At 36.8% G+C, this 19765-nt stretch overlaps 3 protein-coding genes and 1 long non-coding RNA gene across 5 annotated transcripts in view; 1 reads left to right on the top strand and 3 right to left on the bottom strand.

Annotated features, from left to right (window-relative positions):
• Nucleotides 1-19765, top strand: part of LOC136030462 (uncharacterized) — a 417595-nt gene that overhangs the window by 274097 nt on the left and 123733 nt on the right. The window lies entirely within an intron of this gene.
• The window catches only part of LOC136030498 (uncharacterized), a 238872-nt gene that overhangs the window by 187089 nt on the left and 32018 nt on the right, over nt 1-19765 (bottom strand). The gene's annotated exons all lie outside the window — the stretch shown is intronic.
• Nucleotides 1-19765, bottom strand: part of LOC136042387 (uncharacterized) — a 250361-nt gene that overhangs the window by 137912 nt on the left and 92684 nt on the right. The window lies entirely within an intron of this gene.
• LOC136042484 (phosphatidylinositide phosphatase SAC2-like) overlaps nt 1-19765 on the bottom strand; it is a 62092-nt gene that overhangs the window by 39412 nt on the left and 2915 nt on the right. Inside the window, exons 2-3 of the mRNA XM_065727476.1 lie at nt 18843-18974; nt 5894-6128 (exon numbers count right to left, since the gene is read on the bottom strand). Coding sequence (XP_065583548.1) covers nt 5894-6128; nt 18843-18974 — 367 coding nt within the window. The remainder of the gene's footprint in view (nt 1-5893; nt 6129-18842; nt 18975-19765) is intronic.

A 19765-nucleotide genomic window follows, 5' to 3' on the forward strand; every position in this document is an offset into this window, starting at 1 on the left:
ATCAGCAGCACGCTGCCAAAAAATTTTAGGCATGCCTGGCGGCGTGCCACCACCGATACTAAATCCCACATTCGCCACCATCGTGTCGGCATGGCGCAGCTTCGGGGATTGACTGTCGTTTCCTCGAAGACTTTCACGCCAAAAATTGGCCACGCGCACATTTGTCGGTGAGTTGTCCCTAAATGAGTGCGAATGCCAAGTGCATAAAATCTGAATATATCTTCCATTGCAGCATTTTCATTATCATGAGATTCAATATTTTGGCCACCTTCCCTCATATTGGTTGTATTAATTACAATATTGACAATAGAGCCTGCTCTTTTATCTCAAAACATTTCCGCATCACTAGCTTAGAAGCCACCGCACAAATGTAAAAATTAAAATAAAGGCATTCTTTTCTGCTATTTGATGTCTTAAAGTACATTTCCCACCCCCAACCCCCTGCAATCAAAATTGTGAGTACGAGCATAGTTAGTGGAGTCCCGAGGATGATAGAGATAAAAGAAAAAACAAGGAGTCACTGAAGCTCGAATTTATTTCGAGTCACTTGCTATGAATAAAATCACTTTTGGACGATCACTGTCCGGAAAGTAAAGATGGTTTATAATGTATGCCCCCCCTCAGTGAAAATTCTTATAGGTGCTCAGGTCTCGGCTGACTTTGTTGTAAATTTTCTCTCTGTTGATCTCCTGGGTAGTTAGCCACATTTCAACCGTAAAGAAGAAGAAAACACAACACGTACCAAAACCCTTTTATCTCAAAACATGAAAAAAAAAACATGATAGGTTTATTTTGACAAAGATAACACGGATAGAATGGCATGTATGTCTGTGTGGAACGCTGCACAGACGTAATAAACAACAACAAGCAAATCTAACAGTGTTCCTTTACTTACTGCTTTTATTTATTTGAACGTTTGACAAAAACTTTATTAAAATAACCAGATAAAAAATTGTTAACAAGACAGCCCAGTTTACTTTTTCTGTTTTTGACCAAGTTCCGTTTTCACCTATCTTTCCTTATTCTTTATTCTGATGGCCACAAGAAGGAAGTGTTGAACCGCTACTTCAACAGAGCTACACCCTTTACCAAGTGATAAACCATATCAATAATAAGCTATAATCTAAGCTACCAAAGAGTGAAAATAACCAAGTAAATGTAAATTCAATTTTTCAAGGTAATATGACTCAAGATTCACATGATTCATGCTCTTGAAATTCGACGGAAAAAAAGGTTTTTTTCGGATTACGCTGGAGAAAATAGTAAGTTGGAAATTGCCTCGTTCTTGAATGATTCTACAAAACTTCAAACCCCAAAACCTAGTACTACTGGACTGAAACTATATATAACATTCAATGTAAAAACTCGAGATGATTTATATTTTCTATGGGCACAATTTATATTATGTCTATATTGGCATACTATTTTATTTTTATTTTATGCTAAGGTACTCCGCTATATGTAAGGGGTATTCTGATAACAAAGAAAAGAAATACAGAGATCCCAAGAACTAGTGCTATTTGGTGTCTATGGTATCCTTAGGTATTGGCTCAAAACGTAGAGGCAAGAAAACTTTATTTTACAATTACTTACCTGCATGTTTTTAAAGATGACTTGTTACTTTTAGATACCGTTAGTGTTTTTAAACTGAGTGAACTACATAATTATTGTCAATGGTAAAATGCTGGTCATTGTTGCATTTTGCATCAAAATCATTTTGAGAGAATTAATTAAAAACAACTTTCCAAAACAGAAGTTTTTCAAAGAAAAGTAAAGGCCATATTAAACACAAGATAAGCAGAAATAAATTCCTACATTAATTCAAACTCAAAACGACCAGGAATTACTTTTAAAGAATAAATAACCCAAAAACGAACAGAAATTGCATAAGCAATCATGGAAAACATAATGCAACAGTTACTTATATCAATGAATAAATAAATTCTAAAACGAGCAAAACTTAAATTGAACATGCATATCAAGCTAAAAACAAAAAAAAGTCACTACAAACAAGAGTTTGGCAACTGCTCCCTTCCCTAACTGTGAAAGTCTAAAGCGTACTGCGTCATTTGCGCTTTACTGAAAACGAACTAGATTACAAATATTTCTTTTATACACATTACAAAATTAAAAATAAATATTGCAGTGAAATAAAATTTTGAACTACTGAGCCTTCAGCAATTAGTATCATTATATATCCCGTTTAATTTTATTAGTTATTTCCAAGGATTAGTCACGACAAACATAGTTTTTAGTAAAGCGAAAATGACGTAGTCTGCTTTTTAGGGAAGGGGCAGTAACCAAACACTCGTTTGCATTAATTTTTGTTCGTTTAAATTGAAGTAGGTGAACTGAAGTTTTCAGTAGGCAAATCCCATATAGTAGGAACGAGTCTCAGTCGCTCACTTGCCTGCGAGTTCAAATTTTTGAATCATTTTTTGGTCAATTGTCATGGCTCACAGAACTGACAGACAATTTGAATTTCAAAATTAGTTAAAATCTGTTCGTTAAATAAATTGAAACTTTATGGCCTTTACTATACGCAACGCTATAGCGTTGCCTCAGATACTTGTTAAACTGTCATAATATGTCTCGATTCTGTGGAGCTCACTACATCTTCGATGTCAGTCGTTTTGAAAACAGACGATAGAAAATTGCTTGGACTTGATAACAATTGCCTGAGAAAAATACTACCAGTACACTGAACAGAAAGAATATCGAACGTACTTAGAGCCCAGAACAAGAAGCCTCTAATCACCGAAAAAATTCGCAAGAGACGTAGGGAGTATTGGGGACATATGACAAAAATGAACAAGAGCTAAGAGCTCATATGGCACTTGTGACGAGGCGAGAAGAGCTAAGAGCCAAGAGATCATATGGTATGAGCTCAATAGATTGATTTAAAAAGGAAAATAAGAGGCTTAATACCGGTCAAGATTTAAAATAAGAGCTCTGAGTCAGAAAGTCCTTCTAAATATCAAAATTCATTAAGATCCGATTACCCACTCGTAAGTTATAAATACCTAATTTTTTCTAATTTTTCCTCTCCCTTTTGCCCCACAGATGGTCGAATCTGGGAAAACGACTTTATCAAGTCAAATTGTGCAGCTCCCTGACACGCCTACCAATTTTCATCGCCCTAGCACGTCCAGAAGCACCGAACTCGCCAAATCACTGAACCCCTCCCCCCAACTCCCCCAAAGAGAGCGAATCCAGTACGATTCTGTCAATCACGTATCAAGGACATTTGTTTATTCTATCCACCAAGCTTCATCTCGATTCCTACACTCCAAGTGTTTTTCCAAGATTTCCCCCTCCAACTCCCCCAAATGTCAAAAGATCTGGTCGGGATTTGAAATAAGAGCTCTGAGACATGAATTTCTTCTAAAAATCAAATTTCATTACGATCCGATCATCTATTCGTAAGATAAAAATACCACAATTTTCATGTTTTCCAAGAATTCCGGTTTCCCCTCCAACTCCCCTGAATGTCACAGGATCTGGTCGGAATTTGAAATTAGAACTTTAAAGCACAAGATCCTTCTAAATATCAAATTTCATTAAGATCTGGTCACCCTTTCGTAAGTTACAAATACCTCAATTTTCAAAATTACCCCCCCCCCCCCAATTCCACCAAAGAGAGCAGATCCGGTCCAGTTATGTCAGTCACGTATCTTAGACAGGTTTCAATTCAACCCATCCAGTTTCATCCTGATCTCACCGCTTTAAGTATTTTCTAAGATTCCCGGTCCCCCAAACTGCCCCCCCCCCCCAATTACGCTTGATCCAGTTGAGATTTAAAATAAGATATCTGAGTTACGAGGTCCTTCTAAATATGAAGTTTCATGAAGATCTGATCACTCCTTCGTAAGTTAAAAATACGTCATTTTTTCTTATTTTTCAGAATTACCCCCCCCCCCCCAATTGAGCAGATCCGTTCCAATTATGTAAATCATGTATGCGAGACTTCTGCTTATTTTTCAACCAAGTTTCATCCCAATCCCTCCAATCTAAGCGTTTTCCATCATTTTAGGTTTCATCACCCCAAACTTCCCCCAATGTCACCAGATCCGGTCAGGATTTAAAATAAGAGCTTTGAGACACGATATCCTTCTAAATATCAAATTTCATGAAGATCCAATCACCCGTTCGTCAGTTAAAAATACCTCATTTTTTCTAATTTTTCAGAATTAATCCCCCCCCCCAACTACCCCAAAGTGAGCGGATCCGTTCTGGTTATGTCAATTATGTATCTAGGACTCGTGTTTTTTTTCCACCAAGTTTCATCCCGATCCCTCCACTCTAAGTGTTTTCCAAGTTTTAGGTTTCCCCCTCCCAGCTCCCCCCCCCCCCAACGTCACCAGATCCGGTTGGGTTTAAAATAAGAGCTCTGAGCCACGATATCCTTCTAAATATCAAATTTCATTGAGATCCAATCATCCGTTCGTAAGTTAAAAATACCTCATTTTTTAATTTTTCAGAAATAACCCCCCCCCAACTACCCCAAAGAGAGCGGATCCGTTCCATTTATGTCAATCATCTATCTAGAACTTGTGTTTATTTTTCTCACCATGTTTCATCCCGATCCCTCCACTCTAAGTGTTTTCCAAGTTTTAGGTTTCCCCCTCCCAACTCCCCGCCCCCGTCACCAGATCCGGTCAGGATTTAAAATAAGAGCTCTAAGACACGATATCCTTCTAAACATCAAATCTCATTGAGATCCGATCACCCGTTCGTAATTTGAAAATACCTCATTTTTTTCTAATTTTTAAGAATTACTCCTCCCCCCCCCAACTACCCCAAAGAGAGCGAATCAGTTCCGATTATGTCAATCATGTATCTGGGCCTTGCGCTTATTCTTCCCATCAAGTTTCATCCCGATCCCTCCACTCTAAGTGTTTTCCAAGATTTTAGGTTTCCCCCCCTCCAACTCCCCCCAATGTCATCAGATCCGGTCGGGATTTAAAATAAGAGCTCTGAGACCCAATATCATTCCAACCATCAAATTTCATTAAGATCCAATCACCCGCTCATAAGTTAAAAATACTTCATTTTTTCTATTTTTTTCCGAATTAACCGGCCCCCCACTCCACCCAACATGGTCAAATGGGAAAAACGACTATTTCTAATTTAATCTGGTCCAGTCCCTGATACGCTTGCCAAATTTCATCGTCCTAGCTTACCTGGAAGTGCCTAAAGTAGCAAAACCGGGACTTTAGGTTTCCCCCCTCCAACTCCCCCCAATGTCATCAGATCCGGTCGGGGTTTAAAATAAGAGCTCTGAGACACAATATCATTCCAAACATCAGATTTCATTAAGATCCAATCACCCGCTCATAAGTTAAAAACACTTCATTTTTTCTATTTTTTGCTAATTATCGGCGCCCCCCCCCCCCAGATGGTCAAATCGGGAAAACGACTATTTCTAATTTAATCTGGTCCGGTCCCTGATACGCTTGCCAAATTTAATCGTCCTAGCTTACCTGGAAGTGCCTTAAGTAGCAAAACCGGAACCGACAGACAGACCGACAGAATTGGCGATTGCTATATGTCACTTGGTTAATACCAAGTGCCATAAAAAGAGTAGAATCCCATACGATGCATAGTGCTGGAGACAACGAGGTCTGATCAGAAGGGGTAGGCGATTACAACTCTCGAACGGTTACTAGAAAAGGGGGCGAGACCTTCAAGAAGGTCGATGGAGGAGCTCTAGTAGTCATCCCAGAGCAAAATAGATACATGTCAACAGTTGCTGCCTTATTTGCCTCTAGATATTGGAGGACCTAAGTCTAAGTAAGTGAGCTTATGTCGGTCTAATGAAGAATCTTCCAAATATTCAGTATTGTACAATTTAAAACAGATTACCTTAGCAGCTTATCTGTGCGCAAATTACCTTTGTCCAACTGTGGAGGGGGGCGGTACTTATACCCCGGCTGACTCCAATAAATAGGTACAGATCCTCGAACTTGGATGAAAGACACTGTATGACCCGAAAACCGAATTATTTGCTCTGTTTCAACATAATTCGCAACGTAGCCATTTTCGTCAACGCCTCTTCGTAGATACCGTGTACCACAGCGGAAACGAGATCGACGGGAAATGACAGTCAGTTCTAATGAAGGGAGTACCTAAAATAGAAAAAAAAATTGTGCAAGGGGATTGAACTTAAAGGGGGGGATCATAATACTGCTTCCAAAACAAAGACGGGGCTGAACAATTTAATATTTTGGAACGCAAGATTATTTTTTTAATTCAGGGGAGGTAGGGGGACATCTACTAGGACAGTCAAAGATAAACTAGATAAAACTCAAAAGCTTACCCATGTTCGAACATTTTCGCTTACTTTTGTAAAACCATCTTTCTAGGTATTTTGGTACAAGGTATTTTTGAGGAGGAGTTTCTTCTAAGTTTTGATATAGACACAAGCATAAAAGAGGCATTGCAAACTTTTCTACTATCCTCCACTTTCTTGTCTTAGAATAAAAAATGAATAAAAATCATAGGGAAACGGTGATATTACTAGCTCTAGAAGCCTAATTTGTCTTTTCTGAGTGTAGAAAATAAAAAGGCCACGAAAAGATAGAAATCGAACGACAAGAAAAGAGTATGTAAGAAAGGACAAAATCGCCTGTGAAGCTACGCAGAGACGTCAATGTTCAAGAGAGAAAAGTTAATGAAAACAAAAATTGGAAAAAGAAAACTATATTTAATTTTTGGGGGGGACGGAGGGGGAAGGGCCACTAAAACCCTCTTACTCAATATTAGAAGACCAAAAATAAAAGAAGACCCAAAGAAAATACTAAAGTGAAAGGTCGACGGGGAATAGTAATTGCTTATTTCAGCGCTGAGACCAATCGTACCTCCGTATATAAAATATACCACTTAAATCTTTAAAAAGCCGTTATTCAAGGAGATCATAAGTTAATAATATTGATGGAAGAAAACCGGTAACGTGACTCGTTAATGTCTTATCGAGAACGTGTTGATTTTGGCCTCGATTTTGATAAAAAATAAATCTTTTAATAAAGTAAAGAAAAAAATTATTAGCGAGATGAGGAATAATAGAGCTATCATCCTAACTACTTAAGCAAAAGGGAAACTATGATACTGAACCCAAAACCCAGCAAATCATCGAAAAAGACATACCCAGTGACGTAATAAAACAAATAATTCGTCACATTATCAGAATACTTGTAATTCTCATTATAAAAGTGATGCCCACTGTGGTCAATAGCATGGAGGTGCCAAATGGGAATCACTGAATCCCAAGGGATTTGCGCAACTGAATCCCAAGTGGCAACGGTATTCGCAGAAGAACAGAAATTACCAACAGATCAATTGCTATAAATAACCGATAGCTAAAGATGCCAAATGGGAATCAGTCAGTCAAAAGTGGCAACGGTTTTTGAATAAGTTGAATTAACAATGGCCACTGATCTAATATCCCGTTCCTTCTGTGTACATCACTCCCACATATCCACCGACCGTTCTATGAAATTGAAAATACCTTATATTCAGCATTTGTTGTCCGTATGGAAGAAAAGAACTTACACCCCTCTAGTATATTTTTAAGAAATAAAATGGAATAGTTCGATGCTATTAAAGTGGGCATCGAGCCATGGCTAATTGTAGAAAAAGCCATTCTAGAAAAGACTATTTCCAAAGTCTGCTAATGCAGTATCTTTATGGAGACGTTTCCCCTTCCTAAGTTTAGGTATCGGTGAACCATTGTTTACCTACTCTTGAATATGTAACAAATGGTTATTGCGAAGCTCAAAAACTCAAGTGGTTATGATTTGTTGGGACCCTGAATCAAACCTTTACCTTCTAGAGTCTACCTCAAATATTAAGTTTGATATTAATATTTACCACACATTTCTAAATCCAAATATACTTTATTCTCAAGCTATCCTTGCTGATTTCCAACATATTCCCAACCGCTTATTATTTAATATAAGTACATGTATATTTGACGGAGATAAAAACCTCAAGAAACCAGGTCTAAACAAGACCTTGTCTAGGCCTTGCTTAATATACTATGATATGAGCCCAGTATACTACGATAGTTATCTATAATTCTTCTTACTTGTTACTCTAAATTGAATTAATAAGAGAACCATATCAAACTATAAGCACAAACTTTATAAATTAAGATCTAGAGAAACAATAGCAACAAAACATTCATGAAGTTCCTAAAACTTTTCAAAAATAAAATCAAACTAAGAACAATATGAAATCAGCTACAATTTCAAACCCTTCTTAATCAACAGAAAAGACAAAAGCGCAGACAAAGTCCCTACGAGCGTCCCAGCCCCGTGCAACTGACAATCAAAGTAGATTTTGATCTCTCAGCAAATGTGTTACAAGGTCCTTGTAGGCACTGCTCGCCAAAATTTCCAAACCTTTCTATTCAAAATCCCCAATTCAACTCGTTTTACTTCATTTCCCCCAAATTACAAATTTTGTGTTACTAAAATAAAATCATTAATATTACAAAGACAGAGGTGGTGATTTTTTGCCGTAGACAATCAACAGGAAATAAAGATGAAGAGATTTTTAATTTGAAGGGTGAAGCTGTGAAGGTTGTGTTTCAGGCAAGATATTTAGGATTCCATCTAACATCGAAGGGAAGATGGAGTAATCATATTTCGAAGATGGCAAATCGAGGAAAAGCAGCAATGGCAACGCTGTTCAAGAACAGTAACTTGATGGAAATAAGTGACTTAAAGATGCACAAAAATGTGCAACTAAAAAATAAGGCCAATCCTGCATTATGGAGGAGAAGTATGGGACCTAGAAGTGGAAAATTCATTAGAAACTCTACAGCTACAATGTTATAAACGAATGCTAGGTATGCACGCCACAACCCATACACTTTTCATCAAGAGAGATTTGGGACTTTTTTCCATTAGAAAAGATAGATAGACCCAATTAATTAAGTTTTGGCTGAAAATACTGCAATTTCTGTCCTCAAGACTCATCAGAACAGCGTATGATGAATTGCTTGTCATGGGACAAAATCTTCATCGCTCTTCTATGTAAAAAAAAAAAAAAAACTCCTGGACAGCACAGATTTATCGTTTGCGTGGAGTGGAGGTGATGGCCCAATCTCAGATCACAAAGTTTTTTCTGTCAGAGATCCAATTAAGGCTGGAAAATCAAGAGATCCAGACATGGTGGAGCGACCTTAGCCAGTCGGAAAGCTTAAGTTCTTACTATCAAACAGTTCGTGGTAACGAACTGTAGTAAGGAGCGACCCGGCTTAATAGTAACCAAAACTCTAAAAAATGGAATTTTGATACCAATAGCTATATCAAAAGAATCGCATTTTAATGCTGGTTTTAAATATATAAGTTTCATCAAGTTTAGTCTTACCCATCAAAAGTTACGAGCCTGAGAAAATTTGCGTTATTTTAGAAAATAGGGGGAAACACCCCCTAAAAGTAATAGAATCTTAACGAAAATCACACCATCAGATTCAGCGTATCAGAGAACCCTATTGTAGAAGTTTCGAGCTCCTATCTACAAAAATGTGGAATTTTGCATTTTTTGCCAGAAGGCAGATCACGGATGCGTGTTTATTTGTTTTTTTTTTTTTTTTTGTTTTTTTTCCCAGGGGTGATCGTATCGACCCATTTGTCCTAGAATGTTGCAAGAGGAATCATTATAACGGAAATGAAAAGTTCTAGTGCCCTTTTTAAGTGACCAAAAAAATTGGAGGGCACCTAGGCCCCCTCCCACGCTAATTATTTTCCCAAAGTCAACGGATCAAAATTCTGAGATAGCCATTTTATTCAGCGTAGTCGAAAAACCTTATAACTATGTCTTTGGGGACGACTTACTCCCCCACAGTCCCCTTGGGACGGGCAACAAGTTACAAACTTTGACCTGTGCTTACATATAGTAATGGTTATTGGGAAGTATACAGGCGTTTTCAGGAGGATTTTTTTGGTTGGGGGGAGGGGTTGAGAAGAGGGGGATATGCTGGGGGAACTTTCCATCGAGAATTTGTCATGGGAAAAGAAAACTTCCATGAAGGGAGAGCAGGATTTACTAGCATTATTTAAAAATAAAAATAAAAGATAAATGTGAAAAAGCTTTTTCAGCTGGAAGTAAGGAACAGCAATAAAACTTAAAACAAACAGAAATTATTACCCATATAAGGGGCTCACCTCCTTATGATACCTAGCTCTTTACGCTAAAGTATTTTTAGTAATTTCAACTATTTATTCTACGGCTTTTGTGATTCAGGGGTCATTCTTAATGAATTGGGAAAAAATTTAAGCTTTTCAAACAGTTCGTGGTAACGAACTGTAGTAAGGAGCGACCCGGCTCAATAGTAACCAAAACTCTAAAAAATGGAATTTTGATACCAATAGCTATATCAAAAGAATCGCATTTTAATGCTGGTTTTAAATATATAAGTTTCATCAAGTTTAGTCTTACCCATCAAAAGTTACGAGCCTGAGAAAATTTGCGTTATTTTAGAAAATAGGGGGAAACACCCCCTAAAAGTCATAGAATCTTAACGAAAATCACACCATCAGATTCAGCGTATCAGAGAACCCTATTGTAGAAGTTTCGAGCTCCTATCTACAAAAATGTGGAATTTTGCATTTTTTGCCAGAAGGCAGATCACGGATGCGTGTTTATTTGTTTTTTTGTTTTTTTTGTGTTTTTTTTCCCAGGGGTGATCGTATCGACCCAGTTGTCCTAGAATGTTGCAAGAGGGCTCATTATAACGGAAATGAAAAGTTCTAGTGCCCTTTTTAAGTGACCAAAAAATTGGAGGGCACCTAGGCCCCCTCCCACGCTAATTATTTTCCCAAAGTCAACGGATCAAAATTCTGAGATAGCCATTTTATTCAGCGTAGTCGAAAAACCTTATAACTATGTCTTTGGGGACGACTTACTCCCCCACAGTCCCCTTGGGAGGGGCAACAAGTTACAAACTTTGACCTGTGCTTACATATAGTAATGGTTATTGGGAAGTATACAGGCGTTTTCAGGAGGATTTTTTTGGTTGGGGGGAGGGGTTGAGAAGAGGGGGATATGCTGGGGGAACTTTCCATCGAGAATTTGTCATGGGAAAAGAAAACTTCCATGAAGGGAGAGCAGGATTTACTAGCATTATTTAAAAAAAAAATAAAAGATAAATGTGAAAAAGCTTTTTCAGCTGGAAGTAAGGAACAGCAATAAAACTTAAAACAAACAGAAATTATTACCCATATAAGGGGCTCACCTCCTTATGATACCTAGCTCTTTACGCTAAAGTATTTTTAGTAATTTCAACTATTTATTCTACGGCTTTTGTGATTCAGGGGTCATTCTTAATGAATTGGGATAAAATTTAAGCTTTTCAAACAGTTCGTGGTAACGAACTGTAGTAAGGAGCGACCCGGCTCAATAGTAACCAAAACTCTAAAAAATGGAATTTTGATACCAATAGCTATATCAAAAGAATCGCATTTTAATGCTGGTTTTAAATATATAAGTTTCATCAAGTTTAGTCTTACCCATCAAAAGTTACGAGCCTGAGAAAATTTGCGTTATTTTAGAAAATAGGGGGAAACACCCCCTAAAAGTCATAGAATCTTAACGAAAATCACACCATCAGATTCAGCGTATCAGAGAACCCTATTGTAGAAGTTTCGAGCTCCTATCTACAAAAATGTGGAATTTTGCATTTTTTGCCAGAAGGCAGATCACGGATGCGTGTTTATTTGTTTGTTTTTTTTTGTTTTTTTTCCAGGGGTGATCGTATCGACCCAGTTGTCCTAGAATGTTGCAAGAGGGCTCATTCTAACGGAAATGAAAAGTTCTAGTGCCCTTTTTAAGTGACCAAAAAAATTGGAGGGCACCTAGGCCCCCTCCCACGCTAACTATTTTCCCAAAGTCAACGGATCAAAATTCTGAGATAGCCATTTTATTCAGCGTAGTCGAAAAACCTTATAAGTATGTCTTTGGGGACGACTTACTCCCCCACAGTCCCCGTGGGAGGGGCAACAAGTTACAAACTTTGACCTGTGCTTACATATAGTATTGGTTATTGGGAAGTATACAGGCGTTTTCAGGAGGATTTTTTTGGTTGGGGGGAGGGGTTGAGAAGAGGGGGATATGCTGGGGGAAGTTTCCATCGAGAATTTGTCATGGGAGAAGAAAACTTCCATGAAGGGAGATCAGGATTTACTAGCATTATTTAAAAAAAAATTAAAAAATAAATGTGAAAAAGCTTTTTCAGCTGGAAGTAAGGAACAGCAATAAAACTTAAAACAAACAGAAATTATTACCCATATAAGGGGCTCACCTCCTTATGAAACCTAGCTCTTTACACTAAAGTATTTTTAGTAATTTCAACTATTTATTCTACGGCTTTTGTGATTCAGGGGTCATTCTTAATGAATTGGGATAAAATTTAAGCTTTAGTGTAAAGAGCGAGGTACTGACGATGGGGCGAATCCCCTCATATATGTAATAAAAACATGAGAATACAAAAGTTCTTTACGTAAGCTAATTTATAAGCTACGTAAATCTTTTACCAATAAAAAGATTCGTAAAAAATTAAAAGTTCTAGTTGCCTTTTTAATTAACCAAAAAATCGGAGGGCAACTAGGCTTCGGCCCCGCTCTTTTTTTCTCAAAATCATTCGATCAAAATTATGAGAAAGCCATTTAGCCCCCCCCCCCCCAAAAAAAAAAAAAAAATATGCAAATTTCGTTTTGATTATTCCTCTGCGGAGAGCCAAAATCAAAACATGCATTGATTCAAAAACGTTCAGAAATTAAATAAAAAAAACGAGTTTTTTTAACTGAAAGTAAGGAGCGACATTAAAACTTAAAACGCACAGAAATTACTTCGTATATGAAAGAGGCTGCTTCCTCATCAACGCCCCGCTCTTTACACTAAAGTTTTTTACTGTTTTAAAAAGAAGAATTGAGAGAAAGAGTCAAACTTTAGCGTAAAGAGCGGGGCGTTGATGAGGAAGCAGCCTCTTTCATATACGAAGTAATTTCTGTGCGTTTTAAGTTTTAATGTCGCTCCTTACTTTCAGTTAAAAAAAAACTCGTTTTTTTTTATTTAATAGTGTAAAGAGCGAGGTACTGACGATGGGGCGAATCCCCTCATATATGTAATAAAAACATGAGAATACAAAAGTTCTTTACGTAAGCTAATTTATAAGCTACGTAAATCTTTTACCAATAAAAAGATTCGTAAAAAATTAGAAGTTCTAGTTGCCTTTTTAATTAACCAAAAAATCGGAGGGCAACTAGGCTTCGCCCCCGCTCTTTTTTTCTCAAAATCATTCGATCAAAATTATGAGAAAGCTATTTAGCCCCCCCCCCCGAAAAAAATTCAAATTTCGTTTTGATTATTCCTCTGCGGAGAGCCAAAATCAAAACATGCATTGATTCAAAAACGTTCAGAAATTAAATACAAAAAAACAAGTTTTTTCAACTGAAAGTAAGGAGTGACATCAAAACTTAAAACGCACAGAAATTACTTCGTATATGAAAGAGGCTGCTTCCTCATCAACGCCCCGCTCTTTACGCTAAAGTTTGACTCCTTCTCTCAATTCTTCTTTCTAAAACAGTAAAAAACTTTAGCGTAAAGAGCGGAGCGTTGATGAGGAAGCAGCCTCTTTCATATACGAAGTAATTTCTGTGCGTTTTAAGTTTTGATGTCACTCCTTACTTTCAGTTGAAAAAACTTGTTTTTTTGTATTTAATAAGGTGAAAGAAAAATATGGTGAAGTTCTATTTTAAATTAGGGATTCCAAAAGAATCCCTGAGGTCATGGATGCAGATACGAGGAAACTCTCTCCCTCTTTATAGAGTTTGGAAAAAAGGTGTTACCCGGAAATGCGGTATACTTGCCCGATTTGCGGTGATTTTGCTGGGCTGGACCATTTTCTTTGCAAGTGTCGGGGGCTAGAAGAGGTAAGAGGGAGCTTTCTTACGATGGGTGGTTGTGAGCCCTTCTTGGAAAATTTGAAGTCGACGTCGAAAGTAAATAATGCGGCAGTTGGAGAATATTCGAAGCTACAGTGGTCAAATATGGCTCTGAAGCATGGGCACTCCGAAAAGCAGATGAAAATTTACTAGATGTTTTCCAGAGAAATTGCCTACGGATTGATCTGGGTACCTGGCTGACTGACCGTATTTCAAACAGTAGGTTGTACGAAAAATGTGGTTCAATCCCGCTTTCTAGGGCTATAATGAAAGAAAGGTTGAGATGGCTAGGCCACGTTCTACGGATGAAGGATGACAGATTACCGAAGATTGTTCTTATTGGCCAACCGTCTGGGGCTACACGGAAAGCAGGTCGTCCTTGTCTGGGTTGGAAGGATGTCATAAATAAAGATTTAAAGAAAATGGGAACTTCCTGGGATGGTGTAAAGAGGGGGGCTTTAAATAGATTAGGTTGGAGGAGGAGCGTGCGTAGCTGCGTTGGCCTCAGGCGGCTTGGTGATGCAGTGAGTTATTAAAAGTAGTAGTAGTAGTATCAAAAACATATAGCTTATTTACTTTATAGTAATGTGTCAATTGCCACTTACTATGTGGCAATTGACAAAAGATTTAAGAGACTCGTCGAGCTCAAATTTATACCAGAATTTTTCTTGACTATACTTTTCTTGAGAGGTTCATTAGATTCTTAACCAAACTAAACCCCGTGGGTTTTGGAGAAGGCATCTGATTTCACCGTTTTTTTTTTTGTTTTTTTTTTTACGTCATGACATTTTAACCTAGCACTGCCAGTCAGAGTTTAAAAAAAGTGTACAAATCCAGTAAAAATATCTAGACCAGCTTTACTCTTTTAATTTGAGTCTTGTCAAGCATTCAAATGAGCTAAAATGTTGGAAGTTTAGTTTATGCAATTATACTACTCTGACCATTGATCACATTATTATTAACTTTATGTTATTTACTTCATTATAAAGTCATTGACACATTACAACAATAATATTTAAACCCTTCTCAGCCCATCAAAGACTTCAAATTTTTCTGATGAAGGAACTATTCTAGCATTTTCTAAGCATGCGGTTTATTCTCTCTGTGATATTATTTACCATGCATAATCCCTGACAGATTTGACACTGTCTGGACATTAAAACTTGATAAGAGAAAATCACAGCACACACTCATTGTAATAGTATAGCCCCAATCCCCTCTGCATTACGTTTAGCGTACATATTGTGAGTATTACTTATAAGTGTTTTTAACATAACGACTTCAGAACGACAGGTTGTTACAAGCTTAGGTTGTTTTTAAAACGAATAAAATAGGCACTCCTACCTTCTAAAAAAGCAAACTTGCTTTACAAAGTGATTCGCTACACTTAAAGGGCGTAGGGCATAGGCCTTCGTTGAAAGAACCACACATAGAGCAACCGCTCTATCTAAAGATGTTCATACACATGTGACTCATGTTAACAATATATCATTAATTCTCCTCCCGTATATCTTTACGACAAGTTAGACAATATCCTAACAACTTCATAAGACTAAAAATTAATATCTACGGATAAATATTTCCCCCCAGCTCCCCCAAAGAGAACAGTCCGTTCCAATTATGTTAGTCACATAATATAACTTGTGCTTATTCTTCCCATCAAGTTTCATCCTGATCTCTTCACTCTAAGCGTTTTCCAAGATTTTCGGTATCCGATTCGAATTGAAAATGGAGCATCTGAGACATAAGATCTTCTATATATCAAGTTTCATTAAGATCCGGAAAGATAAAGCTACCTCAATTTTCAAGTTTTCCAAGAATTTCGATTTCCCCCTCCAACTCCTCCCAATATCACCAAATCTGGTCAGGATTTAAAAAGAGAGCTGTAAAGCATAAGATCCCACTAAATATCAAATTTCATTAAGATCTGATCACCTGTTCGTAAGTTACAAATGCCTTATCCTTTCTACATTTTTTCCGAATTACTCCCCCCCCCAACTCCACCAAAGAGCGGACCCGGTCTGATTATGTCAGTCACGTATCTTGGACTTGTGCTTATTCTTGCCACCAAGTTTCATCCTGATCTCTCCGCTTTAAGCGTTTTCCAAGATCTCTGATATCCCCCCCCCCCAATGACGCTGGATCTAGTCGGGATTTAAAATAAGAGATCTGAGTTACGAGGTCCTTCTAAATATGATATTTAATTAAGATTTGATCATTTCTTCGTAAGTTAAAAATACCTAATTTTTTCAATTTTTCAGAATTAACTCACCCCCCAACTCCCCCAAATAGAGCAGATCCGTTCCAGTTATGTCAATCACGTAAATAGGACTTCTGTTTATTTTTCACACCAAGTTTCATCCCGATCGCTCCACTCTAAGCGTTTACCAAGATTTTAGGTTCTCCACCGCCAACTCCCCCCAATTTCAACAGATCCAGTCGGGATTTAAAATAAGAACTTTGAGACACGATTTCTTTCTAAATATCATTTTTTTTTAAGATCCGGTCACCCGTTCGTAAGTTAAAATACCTCTTTTTTTAATCTTTCCGATTTAACCGTCCCCCCCCCCCTCCCGCCAGATGGTCAAATCAGGAAAACAACAATTTCTAATTTAATTTGGTCTGGTTCCTGATACACCTACCAAATTTCATCGTCCTAGCTTACCTGGAAGTGCCTAAACTAACAAAACCGAAACAGATAGACAGACCGACAGAATTTGCGATCGCTATATGTCACTTGGAAGATACCAAGTGCCATAAAAATCAGTACCAGCTCCCGAGATCTTTTTTTCTCTTTTTATTACCTGTCGTCCAATAACCTCATTGGCTGGTAGATACAGAAACAGGCAATTTTTTCCAGTACTGTCGAGCATACAATAGACAAATATTAAAAACAATGAATAATTTTTGCTGTAGCAGCATAAAAACAATGAAAAAACACGAAATTACAAAATCCCATGCGAGCTCGTTTTCAATGGCCATAAACAAAAGAAAAAATTCATAAAAACAAGATAAATAGAAACAAGGATAGGAAGAGAAGAAAAAAAGACACGCTGATGTATTATGTTTTTGAAATTAGGTGTTTCTAATTCGTCTTGTAGTTGAGAAAAGACCCCAGAAGTGGTACAAGAATATTCTATTTTTAGCTCTCTTTTCTTTCGTCATGTCTCCAATTAGATATCATGCTGCTCTTTAAAATTGTCTACATTTATACGGATAATAGATAGACAGGTAAGAAACAGGCACTAAAGATCGAAATTTCAAACTACATGTCGTCCTAAGTTTGTCAATATTAAAGCCGGTAGCGGGTACCAATGAAAGGGTAAAATGTCTATCAATTAGAATGTAAATAATTTGAAAAAAAGTATATTTGCTATAAAATGACAAATATTTTAAAACATTTCGGAAAGAGTTATGATAAGTATGATTTTCCTTGAATTTTCATCATTTAAAACACCTATTCTAGAGAAGCGAATAGTCAAAACAAATATTGCGCCTCAAATATTGCCGCGCAATACTCTTAACATTGCTTGCTTCAAGTCTTGAATTTTTTTAGTCGTCATTTATCCTTTTTGACATACTCTTGAGCAATAATGCGAACGACTTAGGTATAAAAATAAATCAACAGAATTAAGACGGGCTTTTCATACAGAAATATGGCAGTTTTTGTTGTTATTTTTAATGTTGGATTCTGGCCGAACAGAAAAAATTTTTGGATTTTCTCGCCGAAGCAACGTCAAAATGTGGGAACTACCATACAAACGAATATCTGCCTCTTACCACAAATTTACTAAGAAATAACAAATTTTAAAAGGCTTTATTGAGCCGTACACGATGAAAATTTCTAAATTAACATTAAACGGTCTTTTTCCCTTGCATTTTTCCTCGTTCATGATCTTGTTTAAGTGAATAAGACGGCTTCCAAACACCAGTGATTTCAGACGAGAAAAAGGAAGGCCAGTGGGGGCAAATCAAGGTCTTGGGAAGACTACTTCCTAAAGCACCTGCCTAAACACTGACAAATTTTACGTTGACAGAATGAATTGATTATAAAAACTACTGGTCACGAGTTATTTTCGGAGCATTTGACTCATAAGAGTCCAAGATGCTCTTGAATCACTAAAGAAGTTGCATCGTCGGTAAAAGCTGCTGAGTTTGGTACTTTTGTCATCCAAAAATGTATGCGTGTGATAGGTATCTTTTATATATTTTCTGAAGAGCTAAATATATGAAAAATTTTTTTTGAGTATTCTCTCAATTTCTTACGAGAAGTTTGTCTGGATACAAGTAGGAAAAATATTATTTTTAAACAGCTGGTTTTTAATGAAAAATAGCTGTTTCTCCCTATTTACAACCGAAATACAGAACAAAAACTGAGACAGGTATCCTAGTTTTTGGTGACATGTTCTATTTTATTTAACGTTACTATTTTTTTTAGTTTCTTCAATAAAATAGAAAAGTCCCCGTGCTTAATTGGGAATGGTCACTCACTGGGTGTGGGGAGAACTAAACTTCACTTAAGCCTTATTGAGACGTAAAAAAATAAACAGTTTTTTGTTCTTTCTGATAATTTTCTACCAATATGTCATAGGGATTATAGTCCCCGATGACGATATTATGTTATACACAATTGGTTTTGAAAGTTAAGGACCATTTCATCTGATTGCTATCAGAAATCAGATAGCGATCATCAGATCATTTATCCTGAAAAATTTATAACGAAAATACGAGTAATGTGACTTTATGCAATTGCTTTTGGTCATTTTAACTTGTTTTGCCTCGAAATATTCCTGTAGCGGAGGTAACCGCTGCAGCGGAGGTTTCATGTAAAGAAACCCACTACATCCTGTAATATTACATGGTAGCAAATATAGTAATAACAATGATACTTACTGACTCAGTCATTGGGATCATATTAGGATCTAGAGACACTTCCTCTTCTTCTCGTAAAAAAAGTGGCACGCGAACAGTTTCAAAGTATCCTTGGATAATAGGAATAAAGAAATCCTTCCTGTTTTGAAGATTCTAAAAATCATAAAATCCAAATTTATAAGATAAGACAAGACTTACTAGTTAACAAGAAACAAACTGGCAAAATTACATAGGAATCGGACAACAAAGTGCTATTCTCGTATAGAAAGCCTGCTTAATTCAAGTTTCCATAAACAACTTTCGTAGAGAAAAAGGAGCCAAAGACACTATACCGACATCATTTTCATAAGTCAAAATGATTACGTTTACAATATTTTATAAATATAATATAGTTAAAATTTCTGACAACAAAAAAAAGAGGAAAGGAAAAACAGGGCTAACCTGGCCCGATAAAGATAAAAGCAAAATCCCGAAATGATATAGAAAAATAGAATTGTCCATCAACGAAGGCAATTAATATATTCTTTTGTAATCTTTTTAAATAGTTTGGAAAACTGGGAGGTCTCAAATAAAATAAAAGTACGATGAAAACGATGAATATGGTATTAGTCTAACGGCCTCAAATAAGAGTTTGTCTACGTGTGTTTTTAAGACCATTTTACGAATCTGAGAGTTTTTTTTTAGGAGAATCGCTTATTTTATCTCTATTTTTCTAGGACTCGGAGAAATATTTCAGGGGGGGGGGGTCAACCTAAATAGACAAAAACTCGAGGTAAACGATCCCAAAAATAGGGAACAAAGGAGGCTTTTCTAGCCAAGGAAAGGGAAATTGCAAAGCCACGAAATGAAATATAAAAATGATATACCCATTTATCAGAGGCAAGCAATTTGTCCCATTGATTTTTTCTTTAATAGTGAGATGCTATTAAAATCCTTACATAAAT

This window comes from Artemia franciscana, chromosome 1 (assembly GCF_032884065.1).
Source record: "Artemia franciscana chromosome 1, ASM3288406v1, whole genome shotgun sequence".
Classification (NCBI taxonomy): Eukaryota; Metazoa; Arthropoda; class Branchiopoda; order Anostraca; family Artemiidae; genus Artemia; species Artemia franciscana.